The sequence below is a fragment of the Mesoplodon mirus genome, assembly GCF_964341445.2.
Source record: "Mesoplodon mirus genome assembly, chromosome: 18".
NCBI classification, from domain to species: Eukaryota; Metazoa; Chordata; class Mammalia; order Artiodactyla; family Ziphiidae; genus Mesoplodon; species Mesoplodon mirus.
Genome location: NC_138994.1, coordinates 55,530,810 through 55,556,882, shown reverse-complemented (window position 1 = coordinate 55,556,882; position 26,073 = coordinate 55,530,810). Strand labels below are relative to the sequence as shown.

At 34.4% G+C, this 26,073-nt stretch overlaps 1 protein-coding gene across 1 annotated transcript in view; it reads right to left on the bottom strand.

Moving 5' to 3' along the window:
• Window positions 1-26,073, bottom strand: part of SUZ12 (SUZ12 polycomb repressive complex 2 subunit) — a 39,648-nt gene that overhangs the window by 6,737 nt on the left and 6,838 nt on the right. The window contains exons 4-10 of the mRNA XM_082604125.1: window positions 25,222-25,290; window positions 15,612-15,661; window positions 12,086-12,171; window positions 10,079-10,310; window positions 8,876-8,969; window positions 4,569-4,674; window positions 977-1,154 (exon numbers count right to left, since the gene is read on the bottom strand). Of these exons, the coding sequence (XP_082460251.1) occupies window positions 977-1,154; window positions 4,569-4,674; window positions 8,876-8,969; window positions 10,079-10,310; window positions 12,086-12,171; window positions 15,612-15,661; window positions 25,222-25,290 (815 nt within the window). The remainder of the gene's footprint in view (window positions 1-976; window positions 1,155-4,568; window positions 4,675-8,875; window positions 8,970-10,078; window positions 10,311-12,085; window positions 12,172-15,611; window positions 15,662-25,221; window positions 25,291-26,073) is intronic.

Here is a 26,073-nt window from a genome sequence, read left to right as displayed (position 1 = left end):
TTATTTCCCCTGACATAAGTAATCATTTCATATGTACAATTTTGTATAAAACTCTTCTTCTCAGTTTCTTTGAAACTCTTTTATCTACTTGGCCACAGAATTCTTTGAGAAGTGCCCAGACCACAATTTACTTGGGAAATCTTTCCTCTGACATGGGTCATTTCTTTTATCTCTTGAATCTGACTCTTACAGTGACCTGCACACAATTAATGGACATGAGTGGTATATGTCAAAGACAGCTGTCTTAAGCCTTCTGCCTTCTTAAACAGTCTTAGATAAAAACATACAGATGCTCTCAGGTCAAGGACAGTGTTCTTATCAGGCAGATAAACAAAATGAAAGAATACTGCAACCTGGGCCTTAACTAAGCAGAGCTAACTGCTACAATTTGTAAATGTTTTTCCTCTTAAAAATTTACTGCAAAATTTAACCTGGTAAAATTCAGGTTATGATGATCCTTTTCCAGCCCTAAAATTGTACAAACACTCTGAAATAATGAAGTCAGTTCCATAACATAAACAAATTTTTATATGAATTTTTAAAAGCATACAGTTCCAAAGCCCTTTAAAGCTGCAATTCCAACATCTAAAAAGCTCTGAAAAACAATAATTTTCTCATGAGTTTATTTATTTAATTTATTTAATGGAGACAAATTTATTTAATGGAAAAACCCTAAACTGACATAAGGCTATCTATAAACCTAATTTGGAGGTGTTATATAGTATACAGCATATATACTATACTATACCACACTTATAAAATTAAAGAAACCAAAAAACCCCCAAAATTCCCACATACGTCTGGCACAAAGGTTTTGAGTAAAGGACTAATAATAGGAGAACCCTAATTTACTCATAATATGCCTAATAAGTCAAATAATATTTCCAAAGATGACTGGAGCAAAACACAAACTAATTAATCTAAAGCCTAAGTCCTAACTCTGCAAAGCATTATTTTGACAGCAAAGTTTTCGTACCAATAGTTTGAGTAGGTTTAACTGAACCAGGCTTGTTTTCTTGATGGAGACTCTCTGAATTTCTAGTGGCAAGAGGTTTGGCGATAGGAGCTGTAGATTTATCATTGGTCTCTCCTGTCCAACGAAGAGTGAACTGCAACGTAGGTCCCTGAGAAAATGTTTCAAATGGAGGCAGTCTCTTAAAAAGAAAAAACATGAAAACAGTGAAGATTCCAAATAATGAACTGAAAGACATTGTAGGAGTAAAAAGAAAATACTTATTATGACATGTTAATGTGACTTTGACTTAACAGATTTTGCCTTAAAAACCCCAAATGCCTACGTGGATGGCCAAGGCAAATAAAATAAATGTATAGTGTAGTAGAGCCTGTAGTACTGGAGGGCTCAGATTGTCTACAAGAGTGACTACTTATTGGCAATTGCTGAATTGTTGCCCCATACAAACAATGGCCCAACACAGCCAGATTTTCAGATCTTTTTCCAAGTTTCCAAGAGAAATACTCCAATTTTTATTTGTTGGTAATTAAAAAATTAAAACAAAAAACAAAAAAACTATGATACCCAAAGCCTACTGGTCTACAACCTCCCTTAGATGACCAATTACTTTTTCTGTGTAAACTGAATGATTATTAAAACAATTAGTAATTTTCCTTGACTTCTCTCAGCTTCACTGACGACTGCCCTTACTTCTCTTCTTTGGATTTTAGGACACTGAACTATCTTGGCTTTCTTCCTCCACCTCTAGTCACTTATAAAACCACTCTTCTCTTGGCCTCCTCAATTCCTAGGTAACATTTAGCCATATGCCCGAGTCTCTCACCCATCCTCAAGGATTTACCCATTAGAGAGATGATCCCAAATTGGTTCTCCATTCTTTATACTTGAGCTCTAAACACTGCCACTTGGGTATCAAGGTCACCCTGAACTAAAATATGTTTTTAGATGTGAATGTATTATCTTTTCTTTCCTTCTCAGATACAATTATTTTTGTTCCAAGCATTATCAGTCTACTAGTGACCCTAAACTAAAAATTTCAGAATTACATTTGACCCCTATTCTTGCTTCTGCTTTTCTTACATAATCATCAAGTATAGATCCTTACTATCTTATCAGTACAGTATCTTAGCTGCTCTCCCAGCTTCTAATTTTTACTTCCCAATCCATATCCAGGAGACCAAATAGTCTTCTCAAAGACTGCTTTCATGCTATTCCCTTTTACAGAAACCTTCAATGGGCTCCTATTTATTTTTACTGCCACACAAGTCTAATCTCCCTCTACATCTTTATTACAAATAATCCTCTTAAAACTATAATTTTAGACTGGAATGAAGTGAAAGTGTAATCATATAAACCAATTTTGACACAGTTGAGTCCATATCTAGGAATTTATCTTATAAAAATACTTGCAATGCAAAAAGATACATGTATGGGTTGGCCAGAAAGTTTGTTTGGGTTTTTTAAGATCTTACGGAAAAACCTGAACGAACTTTTTGGTCAACCCAATACAAGTATACTCACTACAATATTTTTGAAAATGTAAAAAAAATTAAAATAATCAAATTATCCATTGAAGTGACACTGGTTTAGTAAATTATGGGACATTATTTAAAAGAATAACACAGAGCTGTTAAAAAGAAGCAAATCTATATGACCTGACTTAAAAGGATACCCATTTCATATTGCCTCAATTTCTTGGGAAAACCCAACAACTCATATAATAATCCTTATTCTCCCATGGATAAACGTAACAAACTTTAAAAAAGAAATTTAAAACAGCAAGATAATAAATACCTGCAGAAAATTCAAGCACTGTAGATACATATAAAGAAATAAAAATTATTTAAAATCCCATCACCTAGAGGTAACCACTATTATGATTAGTTTTATAAAAGGTGGATGTATTATTATATAAAAATTAAATATCATGGAAATCTTGTCAAAGTATTGTTCTTTCAATGTATCTTTTTAGAGTTAAGGTGTTTCCAATTTTTCACTATTTAAAATTTTCAGGCAAGACTTGTAATCTACATCTTTTCAGTTAAACAGTTACTACCTTGTGACAAAACTGTAGAATGAAAATTAACTGTTACATAAAACTGTTAATAATTATATACACAATCAAAATTTTTATTCGTATCGCCAGTCTGCCCTCCAATAAGGTTATACCAACTTATTCTTACATTAAAGCATTATTTGAGAGCATGTGTCCTCACGTCTCCAACTAGAAACTGTCAACCCTTTTTAACTGTTGTTAAACTAGTAGTCAAAAGTAGTATCTCTGATTTTGTTTGCATATCTTTGAATACTAGTAAGGTTGAATATCTTTTTAAAAGCTTACTGGTCATCTATATTTGTTGCTTTAAAAACTGTCAGACTGTTCTTTATCCATTTTTTTCTAATTAGGTTGCTTATGTTTTTATTAACTGCATATTCATATTAGCCTTTTGTTATGTTACAAATATTAGCCCCAGTCCATCATTTGCTTTTAACTTTAGCTTTGTGCAGTCTATGATTCACTTTAGTCATTTTCATTTTATGCTTTCTAGCTTTTGTAGCATACCTAGAAGGGCTTTCCTCATAGCAAGATTACATTAATATTCACCTATATTTTTTTCTGAAGTTTTATAGTGTGAATTTTTACATTTACATTTATGAGCCTTCTGGAATTTATTAGGTCTAAGTTTATTTCCAGATGGCTAGAGACCAATTCTGTCACATGGATAATGAACAGTTTATCTTTCCCACACAGATCTAACACCTATTTTATCACAGATTAAATTCAAGATATACAGAAAACTATTTCAAGACTACGCTTCAGTGATGTGCTTATCTATTGCTAAGATTTTACCATAAATTTAAGTTCTTTTAACTTTATACTATGTTCTATTATCTGGTAAGTAAAGGTTCTCAGAAAACTTTTCCATAATTTTCCTTAGTATTATTACATATTGTTCTAGGTTAACTTGAGACTAATTTTTTAAGGCCTAAAAATCAGGATTTTGCTTGTGCTGGTACACTGATCTAATATATTTAGAAATAAATGACATTAGTATTCTGCTGAGTCTGCCTATCCAAGAAATGTATGTATGCCTATTTATTTTTTTAAGTCTCTTAGAAGAGTTATTTTAAGCCTGCTTCATCTAAGATTTGAAGATTTCTTGATAAATTTATTAGTCATATGTTACCTGCTGTTACTATGAATGGAATTTAAAATATCAGTTAACATTTATTGAGCACTTATTTTATGCCAGGCACGGTGCTAAGCATCTTTAATCATTTCATTTAACCCATCAATTCTATGCCTCGTTTCACAAATGAGAAAACCGAGACACACAGGGGATTAAGTAATTTGCCAGATGCCACATAGCTAGGAGTGGAGATTTGAAGCTGGCAGTCTGGTTCCAAGGATGATGCCTTCCATTAAATACTCTGACTAGATAATTTTGACTTGTGTTTTTCAAAGTATAAAAAAAAGGACTCTTCCTTCCAACATGAATTCCTTCCAATGTGAATTTGCATTTGGGGAAGAAAACATCAATCAAAAATGGGAGTTCATAACTATAACGTGCTCAGTCTTCTAAGTAGTCCATACCTTCCCATCAAGAATAGTCTCCCATGTTGCTCTTTTCTTGCTTATTGGACATTCTTCCATTTCCTGCATGGCTACTTCATATTCCCCATCTAAAAGCTGTAAGCGCCTGTTAGACAAACACATACACTTTAAAGTAACCTGAGTATTATTGTAAGTACACAAATTCTACATCTTTAGATTTATACTAAAAAGCATTTATTAAATTTATAAACTAGCTTACATACCCAACAAGACTTAAAAATATACCTACACTCCATTCCTGACAAAAGAAATTTTAATGATTTGTACTGATAATTATTACTAGAGAATTATTTCATTACTGTAGCTACTCAGATATAACTTTAAACATTTAAAGTATAATATGCCTAAGGTCTTAAAACTTGCTAAGTTTTAAACGTTAAGTATAAAGCATGTGTGCAGGCTTTATACTTTTAAAATCAAGGTTAACAATGGTGTTATAATACTTGCCTTAGGGAACCGCTAAGAATTATGTCTCTGTTATCTTTAACTACTGTAAGTACTTGAACTAGAATTCTTGACTTTTATACTTGACCAGTAAACTAATTAACTGTAAGATCCTGGGGGGCACCTGGCACATATAGGTGCTCAATAAACATTTCATAGGTGAATGAATAAATGGAATACTGGTTGAATCGAAGAATCGATTAAATTCTACCCATACTCACAGTATAGTTTTAATGTGTGTGTACATATCTGTGTGTGTATACATAGTTTATGTTATTTTTTCCATACAATTAAACACTACTAACCTAAATACCATTCTTCAACCATACTCAATAATTAATTGCGTATCAAGAATCTGGCATCTCTTCATCAGTCTTAGAGAAATTCTGTTAGGTGGTATTAGCTGACATTTATTGAGTGCTTACTATGTGCCAGGCACTATTTTAAAGACTTTACAGAGTTCATTTAATCGTCCCAACACCTCTATGAAGTAGATGCTTTTACTCCATTGTGCAGAAGAAGAAACTGAGGCATAGAGAGGGTTAAATAACTTGCCTTAAGATGACACATTAAGTAGCCAGAGCTAGCAACAGAATCTAGGTAATCTGCCTCCAAAGTCTGACTCTTAACACCAAATGATTTTGAGCCTTAAGAATTTTTGTCTTTATGCTGTGCTACTGAATTTATTCTACTTCAATAATATATCAACAAGGCTGTTCAACTTAATATTTTTAGAAGCTAATTTTATTTACTAATTTGAATAGGTAATACATTAGTATCCTTCTAAAATGGAAAGGACTTTTCCTCCTGCATGTTTACATGACTACATAATATTCTATTTTATGGCTGAACACGTGATAGCTACAATCCAATGTACTCTCCTACCTGTAGTGTATGAAGAGGCCCTTTTCCCCCACAGCCTCATCAACAGTGCTTTATCAAGTTTTTTGATATCTGTCAAACTGGTAAGTGAAAAAATGACATCTCAGTGTACTTTTATATTCAGATGTTTTACCTTTTAGTTGTTTAAAAACCATATATATTTTCTTTTCTTGTAAACATTTTCACGATATCCCTTCCTCATTCTTCTATTGGCCTGTGGTGTTTTTTTTACTTAGTATAACCTTTTTATATTAAAGGAATGAGGCATCTATCTATATATTATGAGTTGAAATTAATTTTCTCCTGACTTGTCATCTTTATTTTGACTTGGCTTATGATGGTGTTTTTGTTTTCAGAAGAAGTTTTTTTATTTCACTCTATATTTCATACTCTTTCAATATGGCTTTTGAATTTTGGTCATTCTTTAAGGAGACTTTAGCTTCTCAGAGATGATAAAAAGAATTTTTAAAACATCTAACTCCTCAGATCTTGGTTGGCAAATACTTCTCCTCTACTGAAAGGAACTACGACCCTTTGAAGAAATAGCCAATTCCAGAGCAGAGGTAGGAAAAGGAGAATGTAAAGCCTGGAACATCTAGAATATTCCAGAAAACAAGGAAATAAATAAATAAAAACAAGTCAAAGGGACTTAGGAGCCTGCTTGGAGGGGCTCCTCCTGACCAAATTTGGGACAATTTGAGCATTAAAATAGCAACATCAATAGATTAAAACAGACTGAATAAAAGTGGAATTCGTTAATCCATACTGATTAAAAAAAAAGGTTGAGAGAAGGAACGCTCTTCTTCACAGAAAAATGCCAACAAACCAAACATGGAAGAACTGATAGAAAGTTACCATGTGGCCACCGCCACAGAATAATTTATTCAAGTAAGAATCATCAATGGATGCTAAACTATTGCGTTAAAAAAAAAAAGACTATTGGGAGAAAAAGGACATTTATCCAGTTTCATGTATTAATTATTACAGAGGTTGCAAATTAATTAATTAAAGTGAAAAGGGACCGTTACAATGGAGAAATATGGTAAATACCACTTTAGCCAAGCGATCAAACCTAGTATCAGCTGTGTCTGTGACGTGCACAAAGAACACATCACCAATTAGTGTTCCTGCCCAAAATGTTTAACCTGAATCTAAACATAAAGAAACAATCACAAAAGTCCAAATTGAAAGACATTCTGCAAAACTACAGGCCTGTATTTAAAGTGTTGTTATAAAAGGAAAAAAAAAAAAAAAAAAGGCTGGAAAACTGTCCCAAATCGAAGGAGACTGAATAGATATGGCAACTGACAGATTGCAATCCTTGACTGGGATGAGTAGGGAACAGAAAAGGACATTATCGAGGAAACTGGGGAGAGAGTATTGTATTTTTTGTATCATGTTAAATTTCCTGAATATGATAGGCGTACTGTGATTATGGAGGGAAATGTCCTTGCTCTTAGGAGATACACTCTGAATGAAGTGTTTATGAATAAGGAACGAAATCCAGTGTCATGATCTAACCCTCAAATGGTTTGTCACAAAAATACACTCACAAATAAAGCAAATGTGGTAAAATGTTAACAACTGATGAATCTAGGTGAAGGGTACATGGGTATTAATTACTACCTGTATTGTTCTTTCAACTTTTTTATAGGTTTGGAAATTTTCAAAAGAAGTTGGGAGAAAATTCTCCCATGATTTCCTCTTGGTACTTTTTTAAAAAGCAGTTTTTTTGTTTTAACGTACAAGGAGTATGTTAATATAAGGTAGAAAGAATTCTCAAAAGAATATAATATACCCCTCCCCTCACGTTGCCTAAAATATATAGAACAAGTACCAACACTGATGAAGCCCAGTGTGCAACAGCAGCCTAATTGCTTCTCCCACAGACACAACCCCTATCTCCTAGCATATATATTTCTGTTGTTCTCCATTTAAATTTTTGATCCACATTCAAATTTCTGACTTAAAAAAAAACACTATATTGGTTTCTGCCAGTAACATTAAACGACATTAAGTGGTATATTCTAAGACAATATGGTAGCAAAATCCATGGCATTATTCCTAATCACCTTTGCTTTCCCGTTAAAAGCCCTATAACCTTTCTTTACCCTAGTGGCTAATAAGTGGATTACATTAAAGCAACAATTTACTTTTTAAAGAGCAGGAGAAACACACTAATTGCTTTTCTTGGCTCTTTCTCCTATACCTGACCGTGAACTGTGTTAACTACCAGTGAGCAGCCTAGGACAAGAAATCATGACATATTATAGGTTTCATCCTCCAACCCTATCAAAAAAGAATGCTGTATTTGCTTCCCAGAGGTTCTTTTACTGGCACTAAGATGCTTCATTCCCAAATGAAAACTGTAGAGATGATTATAAATCCACCTGTTCCTTGCTACCCTGTGCCAGATGCACACAGAGCCACACAATGATGATTACACACACTTTTCTTCCTTAACTCTAGTAAATACATAATCTCAAGATTTGCATGGGGCCCACTTTATTCGGGTCTCTGCTCAAATATGACCTTTTCTCAGAGGCTTTCTCTACAAAACCACCATTTATTCTCTTTATTTTTCTTCACAGCATTCCCACTAAGTGACATTAGTTGATACAATTTTGGGGGGTGGTGTCTGTTTCCTCCACTAGAAGTTAAGCTCCATGAGGGCAGGGGTTTTGTTGCCTTCTCACCGCCTAAAACAATGTCTGACAAAGAAGAGACACTCAGAAAATACTTGCTGAATAAACAATCTTAACTGAGCCATTCAAATAGTTCCTCATCTGTGTTTATTGCTTTCTATGTGATAAAGAGAAAAGTTCAGTATTTGCAAATTTGTTTTTTCATCCATAAGAATAAAGAGAAACAAAGGCAAAGAAATAGTATCACCACTATATTCTGCTTCAAAATAAAAACATTTCTAAAACATGGGAGCCTTGCTTGTCCATCAACATTACCTGTTTTTATCAAATACTGTCATTTGTGCAACAAATGTTTTTTCCCCATCTTCACGATTTCGTTTTCTTCTAGCTGGAAGTTCTTCATTGACATCTGAATTTGACAAACATTTCTCATGAATCAAATATTCAAGCAAAAACATATTTATGATATATAGTCCCTTCACATAACATACTACATTAATCCCAAATGAGGTACAAATAAACTTAAGTTACAATATAATAATATCCAAACACTCTTCAACTTTATGTCTCAACCTTATGTCCTTACTTTTTGATACTGACATTATTAACCCCACATTTTTGCAAATATTATTTTCTGTTCAGAATGATCTTTATTTCTAGGCAAGGAGAAAAAAACCCTCCTCATTCATGTTTACTTTCCAGGAACTTCAAAGGATACTTCAAGACTCAAAGATTATTTCTTCCAAGGTGCTTCTCCCCTGAACTTCACAAATACCTCTATTATACCACATATCATTTAGCTGCAATTATATTTTATCTTTATCTCCATACTCTAGGTTATGAGCCTTTGGAAGATGGGACTGGATTTTTTAATCATCTTTGTGTCCCCAGCACCTATATGTTGTTTGAATGATTACCTCAAAGGTGGATTCAGAACTGTTGGGAGGATACAAGGATAGATGTATGGTAAGTATAATAAAATGTTAACTGTAGACTCTAAGTGGTGGGTAGATAGGTGTTCACTACCAAATTCTTTTGTCTGTTCTGTATGTATGAAAATTTTCACAATAAAATGTTGAGGGGGGAATGAATTCATTGTTTGCTGAGAGACTAATTTAAATACCAGTCTTTTCCATCCAGTGTTCTATATATATATATATATTTTTTTTTTTTTTTTGCTGCATGAAATGTTTCATCATACAATGAGAATTTTACAGATTAAATACATAGTACAACACAATAGCCAAAAGCCTAAGAGCAAGGCCTATCTACCATAAAATTAATTATCTCATTAGACTATAAGAGATTTGCAAATAAGTAAAGGCCATGCTATTAGAACACATGCGTTTATTTCTAGTTCTGCACCATTTTTCCTCTAATTATGAAAATAACTAAAACAAGGAATATTCTGTACACAATTATGAATACTACGAAGATGTATTAGTTCAATCATTTTCACTGATCACCTTAATAATCTCCAACAACAAAATCTAGTAAAATTATTAAAATAAAAATTACCAATATTTTCATTGGTTTCTCCATTAATCATTCCATTAAACTCTCTTCTTCCTGGACGAGTCACTCTAAATAGCAATGAGTAAGACTTCACCATATGGCTGTTACTAGGTTCAAATTCATTACTGGAAACTGCAAGGGACGGGAAATTTCCAGGTTTTGTTTGATTGAGGTCAGGATTCAAAGGCACCTGCTTTTTACCTGTAGGAACTTGCCTTATTGGACAACTTACATCCTGCAAAGGCAAAGATTATTATATTTATTTATGCATATGCAATTGTAAGAATTATCATAAAACCTCTAATCACAGCTATAGGAAATATGGTATAGGCCATGATTTCCAAATGGCATGCTAAAATTCTAACCGTACGTCTGAAAATTGTGATGAAGCAAAAAGAAAATTTGGATCAGCTATCTTTCAAATATTAGCACAATTAAGGATATCCTCAATATAATGAAAATAATGATATAATAGTATATCTAATATTTAGCTGATGGTCATCTGAAAGTTTTAAGTTAGAAATATAGAACTAAAACCATGCTTAAAATATTACAACTCATGTAAATTAATCTTTTCCCCTTAAATATTCTATTTTAATAAAATGACTGATAGGACTATTAGAAATGAAAAAGATTACTACAATAACCCCATTGTCAACAACACTGAGAAATAGTAAATCCATATATTTAAATATATTGTTTATAAGAAGTAACATTAATCATCTTATGAGTAATGTTCTGTAATTCTATAACTAGAGTTATGCTGAAAGAGCAAAGTTGAAAAATTGCAAGATGCAGAAGACCTTTTTAACAAAAAATATAGTACATATTTTAGGTAACTTCTTTTTAAAAACAAACAGAATACATGCTATGGTCTTAAAATTCTGCTCTACAAGAATATAAAATGAGAAAAATAAAAGTCTCCTCCACCCCCCAGGTCTTATACTCCAGAGAAGACTAATATTAGCAATTGGTTGTATATATCCTTTGAAGGAAACATTTACGCCTATTATTTTTTTTAACACAATAAGGGTCGTACTATAGTTACAGGCACATTTTTTTGCCTAAATAATAATATTATCTTGAATTTTCACATCACTACTTGCTGTGTATGGGGTTGGGTGGGAGCGTGGAGTATTATTAACTAACTTTATAGAGTTTTTGATACGTACTTACACTGCTGTCTCCCATCACCTTGGTCTATTACATACCAATGCTCTAGCACAGTTTTCACCATAGCACCTTACTGTGATTGATTTTGGAAAAGCATGAGCAATCAGAACCTCTACACAGGTCATTCCTTTTTTTTTTTTTTTTGGTCTCACCACATAGCTTGTGGGCTTTTACTTCCCCGACCAGGGATCGAGCCCAGGCCCTCTGCAGTGGGAGCATGAAGTCCTAACCACTGGACCGCCAGGGAATTCCCTCCCATTCTTAAAATACCCAAGGACTTAAGGCTACTAAAAGTATATCTGTTGGCTTTGGTGGGTTGCCCAGGAAATTTAACCACCATAATACTTGTTTCTATGGTGAAATGATTTCATCTTATAAATAAAAATTTGAAGCAATATATTTATAAGTTAATGGCTGATAATGCTAGAAACAGAAATTTCTTTGCCTGAGAGTAGTGTTACAAGATAATCCTTTTGGGAAAAACTCTCTCTTAGCCCTTATTTAAAACATTAATGTGTACAAATAGCTAAAACAAATAAGCTAAGAGACTGGAGTGGCAGGAAGCAAATGAATTTATGTCCTAAGGTGCTAAAAGACAGCTTCTTCCCTTCACTGTCATACTCCTGTAACAGAAAGTTTTATGCAGATACCTACAGCCAGATTAGAAAAAACATGAAGATATGGGAGGTTGGCAAAAGACGTTATCAGTTTTACAATTCAGCCATCAACATATTTAAAAGCTTTTAAGGTTTATATGCATAAACAATATATATGCATAAACATATTCAATGAAAAAAATTATTCCATTTCATCTACCAGTATAATCCTATACATTACCTTTCTTTTTTTGTGGCAAACTTTCACAAGCAGGACTTCCAGGGTAACAGAATTTTGTTCATTTTCTGAATTTTGTGATGGCTTATCTAAATAGAAAATCAATACTTTAAAATCGATTTTACACTTGATCTTAGCCAAAAGGCCGAGAAGTGATTAAAATCTATTTAAAAAAAAATAGTATTCATTTTCCTAAGAAGTCTGAGAATTTACAAAAAAGACTTCCTATAATGAAGTCTTCTCAGAAGTTTACTCATTCCTTTTTCCCAAAATCAGTTTCAAATTTGACAAATACAGTTAAGGCTTCTTAGTAGAAAGCACAAATGAAATAGTTCAGGAGAGGTAACACACAAAATAAACATTAAATTTTTTTCCTTCTTCTAAAATCTATTAGAAAAATTATTTAGTTTAAGATACATTTAAATTGAACTGGTTACTATTTTACATATTTCATTTCATTTTGAATGCTCAGATATTTAAACTAAAAGGCTCTTTTTGTTGTTGTTGTCTTGTTTTTTTTGTTTTTGTGGTACGCGGGCCTCTCACTGTTGTGGCCTCTCCCGTTGCGAGGCACAGGCTCCGGACGCGCAGGCCCAGCGGCCATGGTTCACAGGCCCATGGAAGTTGGAAAGAACTCGCGGCATGTGGAATCTTCCCGGACCGGGGCACGAACCCGTGTCCCTGCATCGGCAGGCAGACTCTCAACCACTGTGCCACCAGGGAAGCCCACTAAAAGGCTCTTTGATTTGATCAAAACTTATAACCAAAGGGATTAAAAAAAGTTTTCAAAAAATATTAAACATAAAACTTACATGCCTAAATGGGATAGCAAAAATCAAGATATTATTTACTACCTAGGGAAATCTCTTGGTTTATAATGTTTAGGAAATTTAATTTTAAAGTAATAGTCTATATTCTCTATATCAATGAACTAACAAAGGCTTCTGCAAATTAAGGTTCCAGAATACTTCCCTACAGCTTGTCTTTAATCCCAAAGGCATTAATAGTCCAAAAAACTTAAATATTTAATCATTCATTCATCATTAAGTTCCTAATATATCAAACTACTATGTACTTCTATATAGTTCTCTATGTATTATAAATAAATCCATAAACATATACAGAAATAAAATAATTTTTGTTCTGAGATTTTGGACAATACTTCTTTCTACTTGAAAACATTCTTCTTACTCAGGGTGTATACATAAAATACATTTCAATCAGTCTCTTGAAAGTTGCATCCAGGATAAAAATAATTTAATATACCAAAAAATAACCGAATATCTAAAATGCAGTAACAAAAATACTCTGAACAATACTCACCATGAAAATAGTACCCTAATAATCTTTGTGTATTCATTCTAAGCAGTCTCAAGTAGTAATTGCTAAACAAAAGTCTTCATTTAAAAACAAAAGAAAAAATAATCATATTTTAGGGATTGTGATGTTGCTTTTCTATCCTGATTTCTTAAAAATATTATATCTTAAAAAAAAACTACGAATATACCTTGAATAGACAAGGGAGGCAATATATCTGCTTCTTTCCAACTTCCACTAATTTCAAAGTTATAATGGGAAATTATTTTCTGGAAATAGAAGTATCAACAGAGTTTACTTTCTCATTTACTTCAGTAATATCAAGAAAATAAAGTTCAAGTGAATTTGTGCAATTTTTGAACTTTTTTGTCATGTAGATGGGAAAAAAGTTTATCGTACCATGTTCCAGTTAATTTCAACTAATTAATTCAAGTAAATTCAATTACTATTAATTAATCAAATGATATTAATTACTAAGTATTATTCTATTAATATCCATCAATGATTTCAGTGATGAATAATTTATATGTTTTACAGAAGTCCCTGAGAACAAAGGGCTAACAAACCTATAAAATTCAAATTATAAGCTTCTAAAGTATTAGAGCTCATGTACTTTTTAAGTATCACAGAAGACCAAGTATGATGAATGATTAGAAATATGAACTCTACAAGATGATTATAAATGATTTAGGAGGAAAAAAAACATGAAAATGCTACTGAGGTTACTTCTATATAAAAAAATAGACCAGATATAAGGCAAAACTAGAAGTAAAGTTACATTAGCTGCTAATACATATATGACCAGACTTCAAATTTCTTACATTGAAAACCTGACTAGTTATCAAACTGTTCTAATATAACCATTCTGCTTATTATTAAACTTTGTTTCTTACTAAACAATACCAAGGATGACCAACTTAACCTGTTTCTTATAAAGGTTTTATTCCATTACATGATTATTAAAGGATACACACATAAATTTAAGATGGACAAGCCTAGAGGCATTTTATCCATTCTGAAACCAACTGAAACTTTACCCAGTATGCTTTCACCTCTTTTAATGAATTAACATTTAAGACTATATAATTTTCTTTATATAATATCTAACACATTGATATATCCCATTGGTAGCAGTGGTTGTTTCAGTTGTCTTATTATTGTATTAAAAAAATACTCAAAATGTATATGCAGAAAAGGGTCCTACTCAGGAGACTCTTCACCTATTCCAGGTTCTAAGGCAATTAATTACAATTCTCATCATAAGTCTTTATAATTTAAAGTTCGAAAAACGTTGGAAATAAAAAATCTACGAAATTTAATTTCATTACAAGTCCTTCCCATTATTTTCCACTTACGATCTTTGGAAAGATGATGGCTCTAAGTTGGGTAAGATAATGTTACACAGCATTTTTTAAACTGCAATACTTAGAGCCCTAAAAGGTACGGTTGAGCGGTAAGAGCTGGAATTTCATCTATTTAGATATGAGCCAGATGAAGCTAACATTTACCTTCAAGAATGATCCCACAAAGCACTGATTATTTTAACAATTAAAAAATCTACTTAAAACTTAAATAGACAGCAAGACAGCAAGACAGCAATAAGAAAACCAGGCGATGAACACAACCTTATGTATAAAGTCTACCTACAATTTTTAAAAACTTTTAAGGCAGAGTTTCTTATTTATTTTTATTGAAGTGTAGTTGATTTACAACGTTGTGCCAGCCTCTGCTGTACAGCAAAGTGACTCAGTTACACACATATATATTGACATTCTTTTTTTTTTTTCTCACATTCTTTTTTTAAAGCCAGAGTTTCTTAAAACTTGCTCCTCAGACAACCAACTTCTGAATTAACTTGGTGCTTTATTAAAATGCAGACTCCTAAGCTCCACCAAAACCCTGCAAGATCTGAGTCCCTGTAGGGTCCAGGTATATGTATTTCAAACAAACTGTCAAAATGTTTCTACACACACTAAAATTTAAGAACTACTACTTTTAAAGTTTAATGAGTTGCAAGTTACCTCCTCCATATCCCACCATTGACCAAATAAAGCAATAATTGAAACTATTGGAGGAATCCACTAAAGAGAAATTAAATTATCAACATCAACATCTTTTCCATTAAATATAATTTTATGAATTTACATGCAACTTTATTTTTCAGTCACAAAGGTGTTTTGTTGTTAGAATGCCAATATGTTTAAGTACATACCATTTTTGTGGAAGAAACCAGTAAATGTAAGCTGCAGATGAGCTGACAAGCTAAACAGAACAAAAAAATTTTATCACTTTAATATTCTGTAATAAAAATAACCTAAAATTTAAAATATAACACTGAAATCAAAGCTACTTCAGCTAATTTATAAACATTTGGCTGTCTAATTCTTAACTCTGTTCAAGCCCATGACTCCATGCTCTCCCTGTTAAGTATGACACCCAAAACTGTGTTTATACACATTAAAAACACACACATACGTACACACACACACACACACAAATAAAAACAAAAACACCAAAGAAGCAAGGCAGAAAAAAACAGACCACCAAATAAGAGGCAAGATAATTTACTGTGCTTTAGTGTTCTACCTATAAAATGGGGACAGGTTTCCCTTCCCACCCGTCAAAACGGTAGCTGAATCCAGGCAAAAGTGTTTGAGTATTTTCAAGCTACGGAATTTCAGCCTCCTAACAAATGATGCAGAACCATCACTTTCTACTTCAATTAGGGATGAAATACACAATCACAAATCTGCTATAGATTTGTAATTTACTGTTTCAACTTGTCATTTTCACTTTTAGTTTTAGAAGCAATGAAAAGGAAGCATAAACTATAATGATCCTTTTGTTTTGAAAAATAATCACTACCAATGGAAAAACTATTAAGTTGGGATAGAATAAGCAAAAACATCAACAGGCTTCTGTAGTACCTTTAAACTGGAAAATGAGCAATCTATCTCGTGATCAGGAGCCATTCATAACTTTCCAGAACAGATGTTGGGAAAAGGGAAGCAGTACTTTTACTCAAGAAATTTACTATAGAATCAAAGTAAATAGCAGTAAAAGGGCAATAGGGATCAATAAAGGGTACTTTTTTTTTTTTAATGATGGTGACAATCTACGCATTCTTATAATCAGAGGGGAAGAGTTATGTAAAGATTTTGAGGCAAGAGAGCATTAAGGAACAAGTAATGACTGGAAATGAGGACATATTATAAAGAGGTTAGCTTTGTAACTTTGCCCAGGACTCTTCTTCTTCTTAGAGAAACAGGAGGTAAGTGAGATATTTCAACAGAAGATGTGAGGATGCCTCTATTTTCTTAGTGAGGTAATCTATGAAAGTGTATGCTAAAAAAACCACAGGGTGGGGGTCCTGAAGGGCATTTCTAGAACGATACTAAGAAAAGTATGCTAGGATATCAGTAGAGAGCAAAATGACTCTGGTGGAGTAAAAAGGTAAGGGTTCAAGCAGAGTTAGAAAGCATAAACATAGAAAGGAAAAACTAAGAATAGCAACTATAACTTAAGTATCAAGAAAATAAAATGGGGGGCTTCCCTGGTGGCGCAGTGGTTGAGAATCTGCCTGCTAATGCAGGGGACACGGGTTCGAGCCCTGGTCTGGGAGGATCCCACACGCCGTGGAGCAACTAGGCCCGTGAGCCACAACTACTGAGGCTGCGCGTCTGGAGCCTGTGCTCCTCAACAAGAGAGGCCACGATAGTGAGAGGCCCGCGCACCGCGATGAAGAGTGGCCCCCGCTTGCCACAACTAGAGAAAGCCCTCGCACAGAAATGAAGACCCAACACAGCAAAAATAAATAAATTAATTAATAAACTCCTACCCCCAACATTTAAAAAAAAAAAAGAAAAAGAAAAGAAAATGGGATCCTTGAAAACAGGTAATTCATGTATATTACTTTCTGACACATATCAGATACATTTCAAAAAAAAAAACACAGCAGGGCGAGTGGGGAGTTGACTATAAACAGGGCATGAGGGAATCTGTAGGGTTTATCTTAATTGTAGTGGTTGTTACCTGACTGAATGCATCAGAACTATACACCAAAGAGTGAACTGGACTGCATATAATTCATACCTCAAAAAAAAAAAAAAAGTACAGGGCTTCCCTGGTGGTGCAGTGGTTGAGAGTCCGCCTGCCGATGCAGGGGACACGGGTTCATGCCCCGGTCCAGGAGGATCCCACATGCTGCAGAGCGGCTGGGCCCGTGAACCATGGCCGCTGAGCCTGCGCATCCAGAGCCTGTGCTCCGCAACGGGAGAGGCCGCAACAGTGAGAGGCCCATGTACCACAAAAAAGAAAAAAAAAAAAAAAAAAAGTACATTAAGGGGATCAACTGTAAAGGAGCTCAAAGGACTTTTTCAAGGTAATGAAAATGTTCTGTATCTTAATTGTGGTTATGCTTGTGCGAATGCATACATTTGTCAAAACTCAAACAATATACTTAGGGTGAGTGTACTTTATTGAATGTTAATTATACCCAAAGTTGATTTTTAAAAAGTGTATCTACCATCTATGAAATCTACATGCCATTTTACTAAAAGATAATTGGCATTTTCCTATCAAAACTGTTCCATAAATGTAATCTACAATGCAGAATTGGGGAAACTCCAAAACAAAACTGAAAGAAATATTCTACAGTTTCCATGTTAGAAGATAATCCATTAGTCACAACCAGTCTATCCGATTCTTTTTTTTTTTTTTTTTGCGGTACGCGGGCCTCTCACTGTTGTGGCCTCTCCCGTTGCGGAGCACAGGCTCCAGACGCGCAGGCTCAGTGGCCATGGCTCATGGGCCCAGCCGCTCCGCAGCATGTGGGATCTTCCCGGACCAGGGCACGAACCCATGTCCCCTGCATCGGCAGGCAGACTCTCAACCACTGCGCCACCAGGGAAGCCCAGTCTATCCTATTCTTAGTTGCTTCAGTTAAACCTACATACTAAGGCCAGGTAAATTTTCTTAAAGTGATTTTGTATGAATCATTCCTTTCTCCAATTTTCTAATGGGTCCCCAACTGCGAAATCTTTTGTCTAACTGCTGTCTGTAATATGGTTCCCATTCCTTTTTACCTCTACTAAAGCCATATACAGGAAAGAAGAATAGGATGACAAAATCCAAGCTTGAATTCTGGCTCCAGTTATTAGCTGTGACCTGATATCTATAAAATGAGATAACCTCTCTCAAGATTGTGAGGCTTGGATAAAATACTAAACAATCCATCAAAATACCCTCTCCCTCTTCTACAAAGACCCATCCCCAAACATCCCAGAGCTTAATTTCCTTTACAAGCACTTGTATTTACCACTTTTTTGTCACAATTTTTTCACACACATTCTCTTTTGACATATCAGTGTCCTTAGCACCTAGCAGTCTCTTACAGAAAGGCACTCAACAAATGATTTTCAAAAGGATAATGATGTCCTCCCTAGAGTAATAAGATTTTTAAGGTTAGGGATCAGGACCCATTATACTGTAGTACTTATAATATTATTTACATTGTTTTTATAGGGAATGCGATTCTAAGTTCCAACTGTGAAATGACAGGAATACTTTGCATTGATCTACCCCAGAAAATATTTTAAATTAGTGTTATTCAAAACGTGGTCTGCAAACTGAGGTCATTCGGGAAACTGTTACCATTCCACAAGGCAAGTTGAGAGTAAGACTTTAACCACTTTCATAAAAACGTAACATTGCCATAACATCCAAGTATGTGATCAGTACATTTACAAAAGTATCCATCTACAAAAGACTGGAAATTAAAAACAAACAAAAAGGTCGCCAAAGGATGGTCTGAGACACAGTTTTAATTGCTACATAAGTTAAATAAGATGGCAAGCACATTCAGCCACCATTATAATGTTTCTTTGAGAAAAGGAATTCCAAATTTCAATTTACCAACTTAAAAAACAAACGGGAATGTGATTTGCTATGCACAATTTCCCCTCCTCCTTCCCTTCCTAAAAGTAAACACTCTTGATATGTACCTAGAATAAAATGTAACAATGAGGCCTAGTTGATGGCTGAGTCCAAGGAAAAAGGGCAGTTTTCTTTCCCTTTCTGATTTACCCTCTTCCCTCTCTTGTGGCTACTGTGTCCACATCTTAATTGGTTAAACTGGATCAGAAGAAGGGAATGAGAAGAAGGGAAGAAAGAAACACGGTCAGGCCTATTTAGTTTTAGGCAGCAAAGGATCTAGCTTAGATGATCAAGATAAGATATCAGATAAGGATTTGGTTCATCTTTGTGATGTGTTCCCTATCCGTATCTTAGGAAGCAAGCAATATGGCAATAGGAAACTAGAGGGGGAATGTGAAATTTGGGGATAAGATTCTAAACACAAGTACCTGACAATTCTAAAGAAGTCTGCAGAACAAGGTTAAGTAAATTTAAATTCATAAGGGACTAACATTTTGAGATGAGAGGAAACTCAAATTTTAAGAACAGCCAGATCCCACAGAAGGACCAACATTTTTATGCAGGAAAGAAACCAAGATTTGTACCTTGAATTTGTACACATTAATCTCATAGTGGCAGGTGTAAGGCTTCATTTCTAGGGTCATGGCTGTATCACCTCAAAATAGCCCAAGTGTGATGATAAGCTATTTGGCATCTACACTGTTACATTCATGCTATGATGTATTATAAAGCTGAGGAATTGGTGACTGCATCAAGCCCATTATTCTGGAATCCAATGTCTCTTTCCAGGTTCAGACCTAAGGATGAGAACACTTTGTAGTGAGAAGATAAAGTTGAATGAGGGGTGGGAGTCCATTACATATAAATGAATCACCTCCCAGAAGTATCCTAGACAGAACATAAAGGGATTATTGTAAAGCCAAAGATTATACAAGAAGGAACATTTAAAAAATTTGTTCCTATCTGGGCTCATTATATCTGGCCTCATTATATAGTGTATATATGTATACATATACATAATATATATGAAAACTGTAAATGTTAAGATGACTAGTGTTCTTATTAGTATATTGCTACACACCGAAGACTATGTATCGAGCTGTTTCTAAAAGTTGTTTATTTTCTTTAAGAGTGAAAAAACAGCCACTGCATTCAGGAAAAAAGAAAGTCAATAGAGATATGATTGTTTTGGGGAAAAAAATTTGTTCTTAAATACTTAGATTTTAAGAATCCTATACGTTCAGTGGTGAATGATAAGGCATCTTCAGGAGTAGGTATGTACAAAGAAATCTATGGCCCAGATTCTGAAAAACGAACAAAACTTAAGTTTGAAAAAATGCTGATTTGAAAACAACTTCAAAACTTACAATCAAGACGGAACTGTTAAAAAAAAAAAGAGAAAGGGGAGGAAGACATCAGATCTTATTATGGTGGAAAAGACAATCAACTTAAGAAGCAGCTTGAAGTTTTAAAAATGCAGCTGTATCTGCAAAAGAGGTGGCTAGGGAAACACCATAAATGCAATATATCTATTTAAAATAATTTATGGCTTTCTTAGGATAAAGACCAACATCCTTAAATAGCCTACGAAGCTCTGCATTATCTGGTCATGGCCATCTGCTCTAGCCTCATCAAATGTCACTCTCCCTACTCTCTCTAGTCAGCGACTCTGGCCTCAAATGAGGTTATGTATAATATTCCCTTTAACGAGAATCACCTATCTGCTCACCCTCTATCCCCATTTTACTCCTATATTCATGTTTCAAATCTCAGCTCATTTCTTCAGGGAAGCCCTCACTGAACATCACTGTTCCCAAATCCAACTTTCAAACAAGAGCTGATTCTCCTGCTTCATACACCCATAGTTTCCCTATGTGCATTTTTCTTTCCCAGCACTTATTTTATAATTATATTTATTATACAATTATGTCTTTTTCTCCTAAATGCCGATAAGTTCCATACAGGCAAGGTCTTCATCTGTTTTGCTCATCATTATATCCCCTAGGACTTAGTATAGTGTCTGGGTCGTGGTACACTAAGGAAATGGGAATCCCAGAAAAAAATCCCAAACTTTGTTACAGTACAAAAAGATAATAAAAGGAAGATTACTAATTCAAAAGTTTAGGTTGTAATAACAACAACAAAAAGTGATGAAAGGTACTTTACCTTATCAACCTACTAAAAACATAGGTTTGAAAATATATCTAGTAGATGTTCTAGTTCAGTTACCTTTGGAGGGGATTTCTCCAGCTACTAACAGTGGACCAGGAACAGAAAATGATTAAGTGGAAATGCTTCTAATTTGACCACAGGAAATACTCTTGGAAGCAATTCCAATTTGGGAATCTTTTCATGATACCTTTCAGTCAGTGGAGATGCACTTAGAAGACAAGAGATATGACTAGAGAATTCCAAAATTGGTAGGATTAATAGCCCAAGAGACCCCCTGGGATCCTGCTAGAACAGAAAACTACACAAAGATCAGAGATTTATACCAATAAACCATGGTGCTTGGTCAAAACTCAAAATAAATTCAAAACCCACAATATACTGGCATGCCAGAAACAAGAGACGGAGAAGATAGAATATAAGGCATTATATCAGAAATCCTAAAAAGAAAATAAAGATATTTTAAATATACATAACCACACCAAAAGAGCAAGGAGAAAGATTAGGAAAAACCTGGAGACTAAAGGTTTGGTCACTAGACTATGTGAAAAACCTGGTCAAATAGTGTGACCACTATGAATTTCTAAAATTTGCTAATTGTCGTGGAGTTTCAGAAGCCACTGTTCAAGAAAAGAAACAATCTTCATAGTTGGTGGGTGTTATGGTTGAGTTTTAAGGTTACAAATGCAATTCTGGTCTATTGTCACAACTGGATACCTTAAAGAAGTGAAAACCATAAAATGTCCCATGTTTCTTTCTTCTCTCGGCTCCTTCCCCTAATAAATTTCTGCCATTATCTGCGACAAGCAAGACAAATATACATCTAGAGTATAAAACACAAAAAAGATCCTGGGACACCAACTTTATTTTGCACAGACAATGCCAGGAATTTGGTTTTGTTTATAAGTCACTACAACTGTCATAAACAGGTCAGGCATTTGACTGTTCTAAGCTTTGGGCTGTAGTACTATAGTAATTTGGGGTAGCTTGATATTCTCCTGGAACTTTGAGAATGAAATACATTGGGTTTGAGAGTGGAGACATTAAAACTGTGGAAGTACTAAAAGAACATGAGTTCCAGTGGAAGACATCCAGATAGTAGCTACTGAACAGACCCAGGATCCAATTAAACTGAACAAGATCTCTATGTTTGAGATGGTAAAGAATAAAAATATAGATGGAAATACCTTTTTGTATATGATTTAAGATTTTAACATCTACTAATTAACGACATGGAACAACAAAGGTTTATTTTGTTCTCTCAGAGAATTTGCCCATAGATTTTACAAGTAAAGTTTTACAATGCTGGCATTATATACTGGTGTCTAGAGAACTTCTTACAATCCTATGTGATAAGTTTAGTAGACCTATTGGTCTACTAAACCAACTGTGCCTAATTTGAGATGAGAAATACACTGAAGAAATTTAATAATATAGGGCCTTGGGGGTAAACTTAAAATGAAGCAATTTCTCAATTAATTTTAGTGACTCAGGGAGCAACAATGAGACATTCATAAAGATGGGGGCCAGGGGGGTGGTTGAAGCACCTAGTACAGTAACTCAGTACCTCCTGGGCCTAAAGTGCCTCACTGGGTATTAAATAAGCATGGTCAGCTCCAACAGAGTTAGGTCTGTTTCAAAAAAAAAAAAGATCTTGGGTGTTGAAATGACCAACTTACTGGTCCCAGCTAGATCCTAAAGAATGAAAAAGTTGTTTTTCAAAATTACAAGCAGGAATTCGATGCAACCCTCTGATGTTTCTGTGAGTTGGTTAATAATACCCCTCTTATAGTACTGGCCTAGCTACTGAACCCACTGGGTCGAAAGAAATAAAATTATTGGGTGAGTGATTATTCAGAGAGAACTGACCAGTATAATCTATCTTCCTCACAACACACATTATAAAGGAAGTTCTGTAATATTTATCAAAGCCAGTGTCACAAGGAGATAGTAGTAAGGTTTAGCAGGGATGAAGGTGGAACCCTGATGGGAAAGATGAAGAAAAGGGTCAAGTTTTCTTCTTCTTGGTTCATTCTTCCTTCTCACATGAGCCCTGAAAGACCTGGAGGGCAAACTATTAAGGTGTTTAGGAGAAAAGAAGTGAGGATGTCAGATCAGGCTCTGACTATAGCTTTATACTTTAAGTTAAAAAGGCCCTGAGGATCCCAAAGGCTCTGTCCAGGGTAGGTGAACAGTCAATGATCTGGAATAGAAATTCAAGCAAAGAATAGAGAGTGCATAGCTGGGAATATTCTCAGTCTTTATAAACCTGTATTGTAAGGTATTCCTTGGGCAATAATAGATTAGGTAAAGATTTGGGAATGGACTATCAAAGTTTATTTACAAATCAAGATTGCCTAGATATGGAAATATAAATTACACTTCAGTCCTACAAGACTGCGAGATACTGATACAAAAATTTTTAAATGCAATAAAGAAATTCCAGTAACAAAATAATCTAATTGAAAAGGCGAACTTAAAATAAAAGCAATTGAAAAATGACATCTTATACTAGTCACAAAAATGAGAAAGCATAAATGAAGCATCACTAAGTCAGTGTACATCCTATCTAAATTGGTAAGATATGATTTAAAACTTCAAGAGAAAAAGAAAAATCCATGTGGCAATTTTCCCAATTCCATTTTTTTTGATATCTAGTATTTTTAGTTCTACATTCTTCCTAAAAGTAGTCAATGAATAAACAAATACCACCCACGTCCCTGTTTCTCTTTAGAATAATATTCAACTTTCTTTAGTTTACATATGAAAGAATAAATAGAAGCATACTGTCGAGGAATGGAAGCATACTGTGTAGCCTAGGCAGATATTAGGCTGGTCAGAACATTTAGGGATTAGTTCTGGGTAACACATGTGAAAACAGACAATAAGATTCCATCCAAAGGGCCAGGTTTCTGAAACTATCATGTGATAAACATATTTCAAATATAAACTAAAGTTAAGAATATTTTGCCTGAAAGATGTAAATAAGAGCAAGGACAAGACGGGAAAAAAAAAGAGAGCGCCTCTCTCAGAATTGTAGATGATTACTTAGAAGAGATGTGATGTTGTGAAGCACCTGGCACAGCACCTAGTGTATACATTGAGTATACCATAAAAAATGAGTCTCTGGGGCTTCCGTGGTGGCGCAGTGGTTGAGAGTCTGCCTGCCAAAGCAGGGGACACGGGTTCGTGGCCTGGTCTGGGAAGATCCCACATGCCGCGGAGCGGCTGGGCCCGTGAGCCATGGACGCTGAGCCTGCGCGTCCGGAGCCTGTGCTCCGCAACGGGAGAGGCCACAACAGTGAGAGGCCCGCATACCACAGAAAAATAAATAAATAAATAAATAAATAAAAATAAATGAGTCTCCATCATTCTTTAGATGAGGTAGTAGGATTAATACTAACTACAGAAGTTACAAAAACTTTGATTCAGAATGCAAGAAATTGGTAGTAGAGAAAAACAATAATGAACAGAACTGCCTTAGAAAACAGTGAGTTCCCAGCATCAGAGATATTCAAGATGAGGCTTAAGAACTGATTCTCTGCCAGGGATGCTACAGAAGAAGTAATCCCTGATTTGTGAATGAGTTTGGACCAACTGACATCTAAGGTTCATTCTAACTCCTTACAATATTGAGGTGAGCACTAGGAAAATGATCACTGTACTTTTTCCTCTTTCCTGAAGTATGTCACTTAATGTAAACTTATAGGTTATCTTACCTATGAGATTCTTGCTCTCCTTTCATTTTCTCTACTTTTGATAACATATCATCAACTTTAAATGTTTTCCTGGAAGAAACAGATAAACAAAATAATCACTTCTCAACTGGGAAAAACAAACAAATTACACTTTATTGTCACTATAATAGGCAAGTTGGAGATCTGATTTTATTTATAATAAGATAAATTATGGGATGGTTAGCCATAACAATGAATACTATCCAGACAGCGTATGTTGTAATACAGCAAACAAGCCTTCAAGTCCCATCTCAAATGCTAACTTTTCCATGAAACCTTTTGTAATTATTCCCAAACCAGAGTGATTTTTCCCTACCTATGGCACTTGGTTTACATTTATTTTGACATTTAGTCTCCTAAATGTGAAACTTGCATCAATATTTTATTTCTACTAGATTATTAGCTCCTGAAGGGCAGAGATTTGTTTTCTTCAAGGAAAGCCACATAGTGCTTGGCATATTGCCTTATACTTGGTAGGTGTTCAAGCATTTGTTGGACTGAGCCAAACAAATGCAAATTATGTATACTTTGAAACACTCATATTTCCATTAAGTAACCTGACAAATATGGATATTCCATAAAACAAATATGAAGTTAGTAAAACACCCTCAAAGATTAGCAGCAATGGCTAAAGTTAAGTACGTCATTTTAAAGAGATGGTTGTCACCATCATGAAAAAAATTTGAAGTTTAAAGGACATACCCATCAAATCATAACAGAATTATCAGCTTTTCACTTAACAACTTAAGAGAAAAAAGTAATTTCCAATAATATAGAAGCTTATATTAAGAATAACCACATCCCTAGCAAGCATTTTAAGAATGAATGGATTCT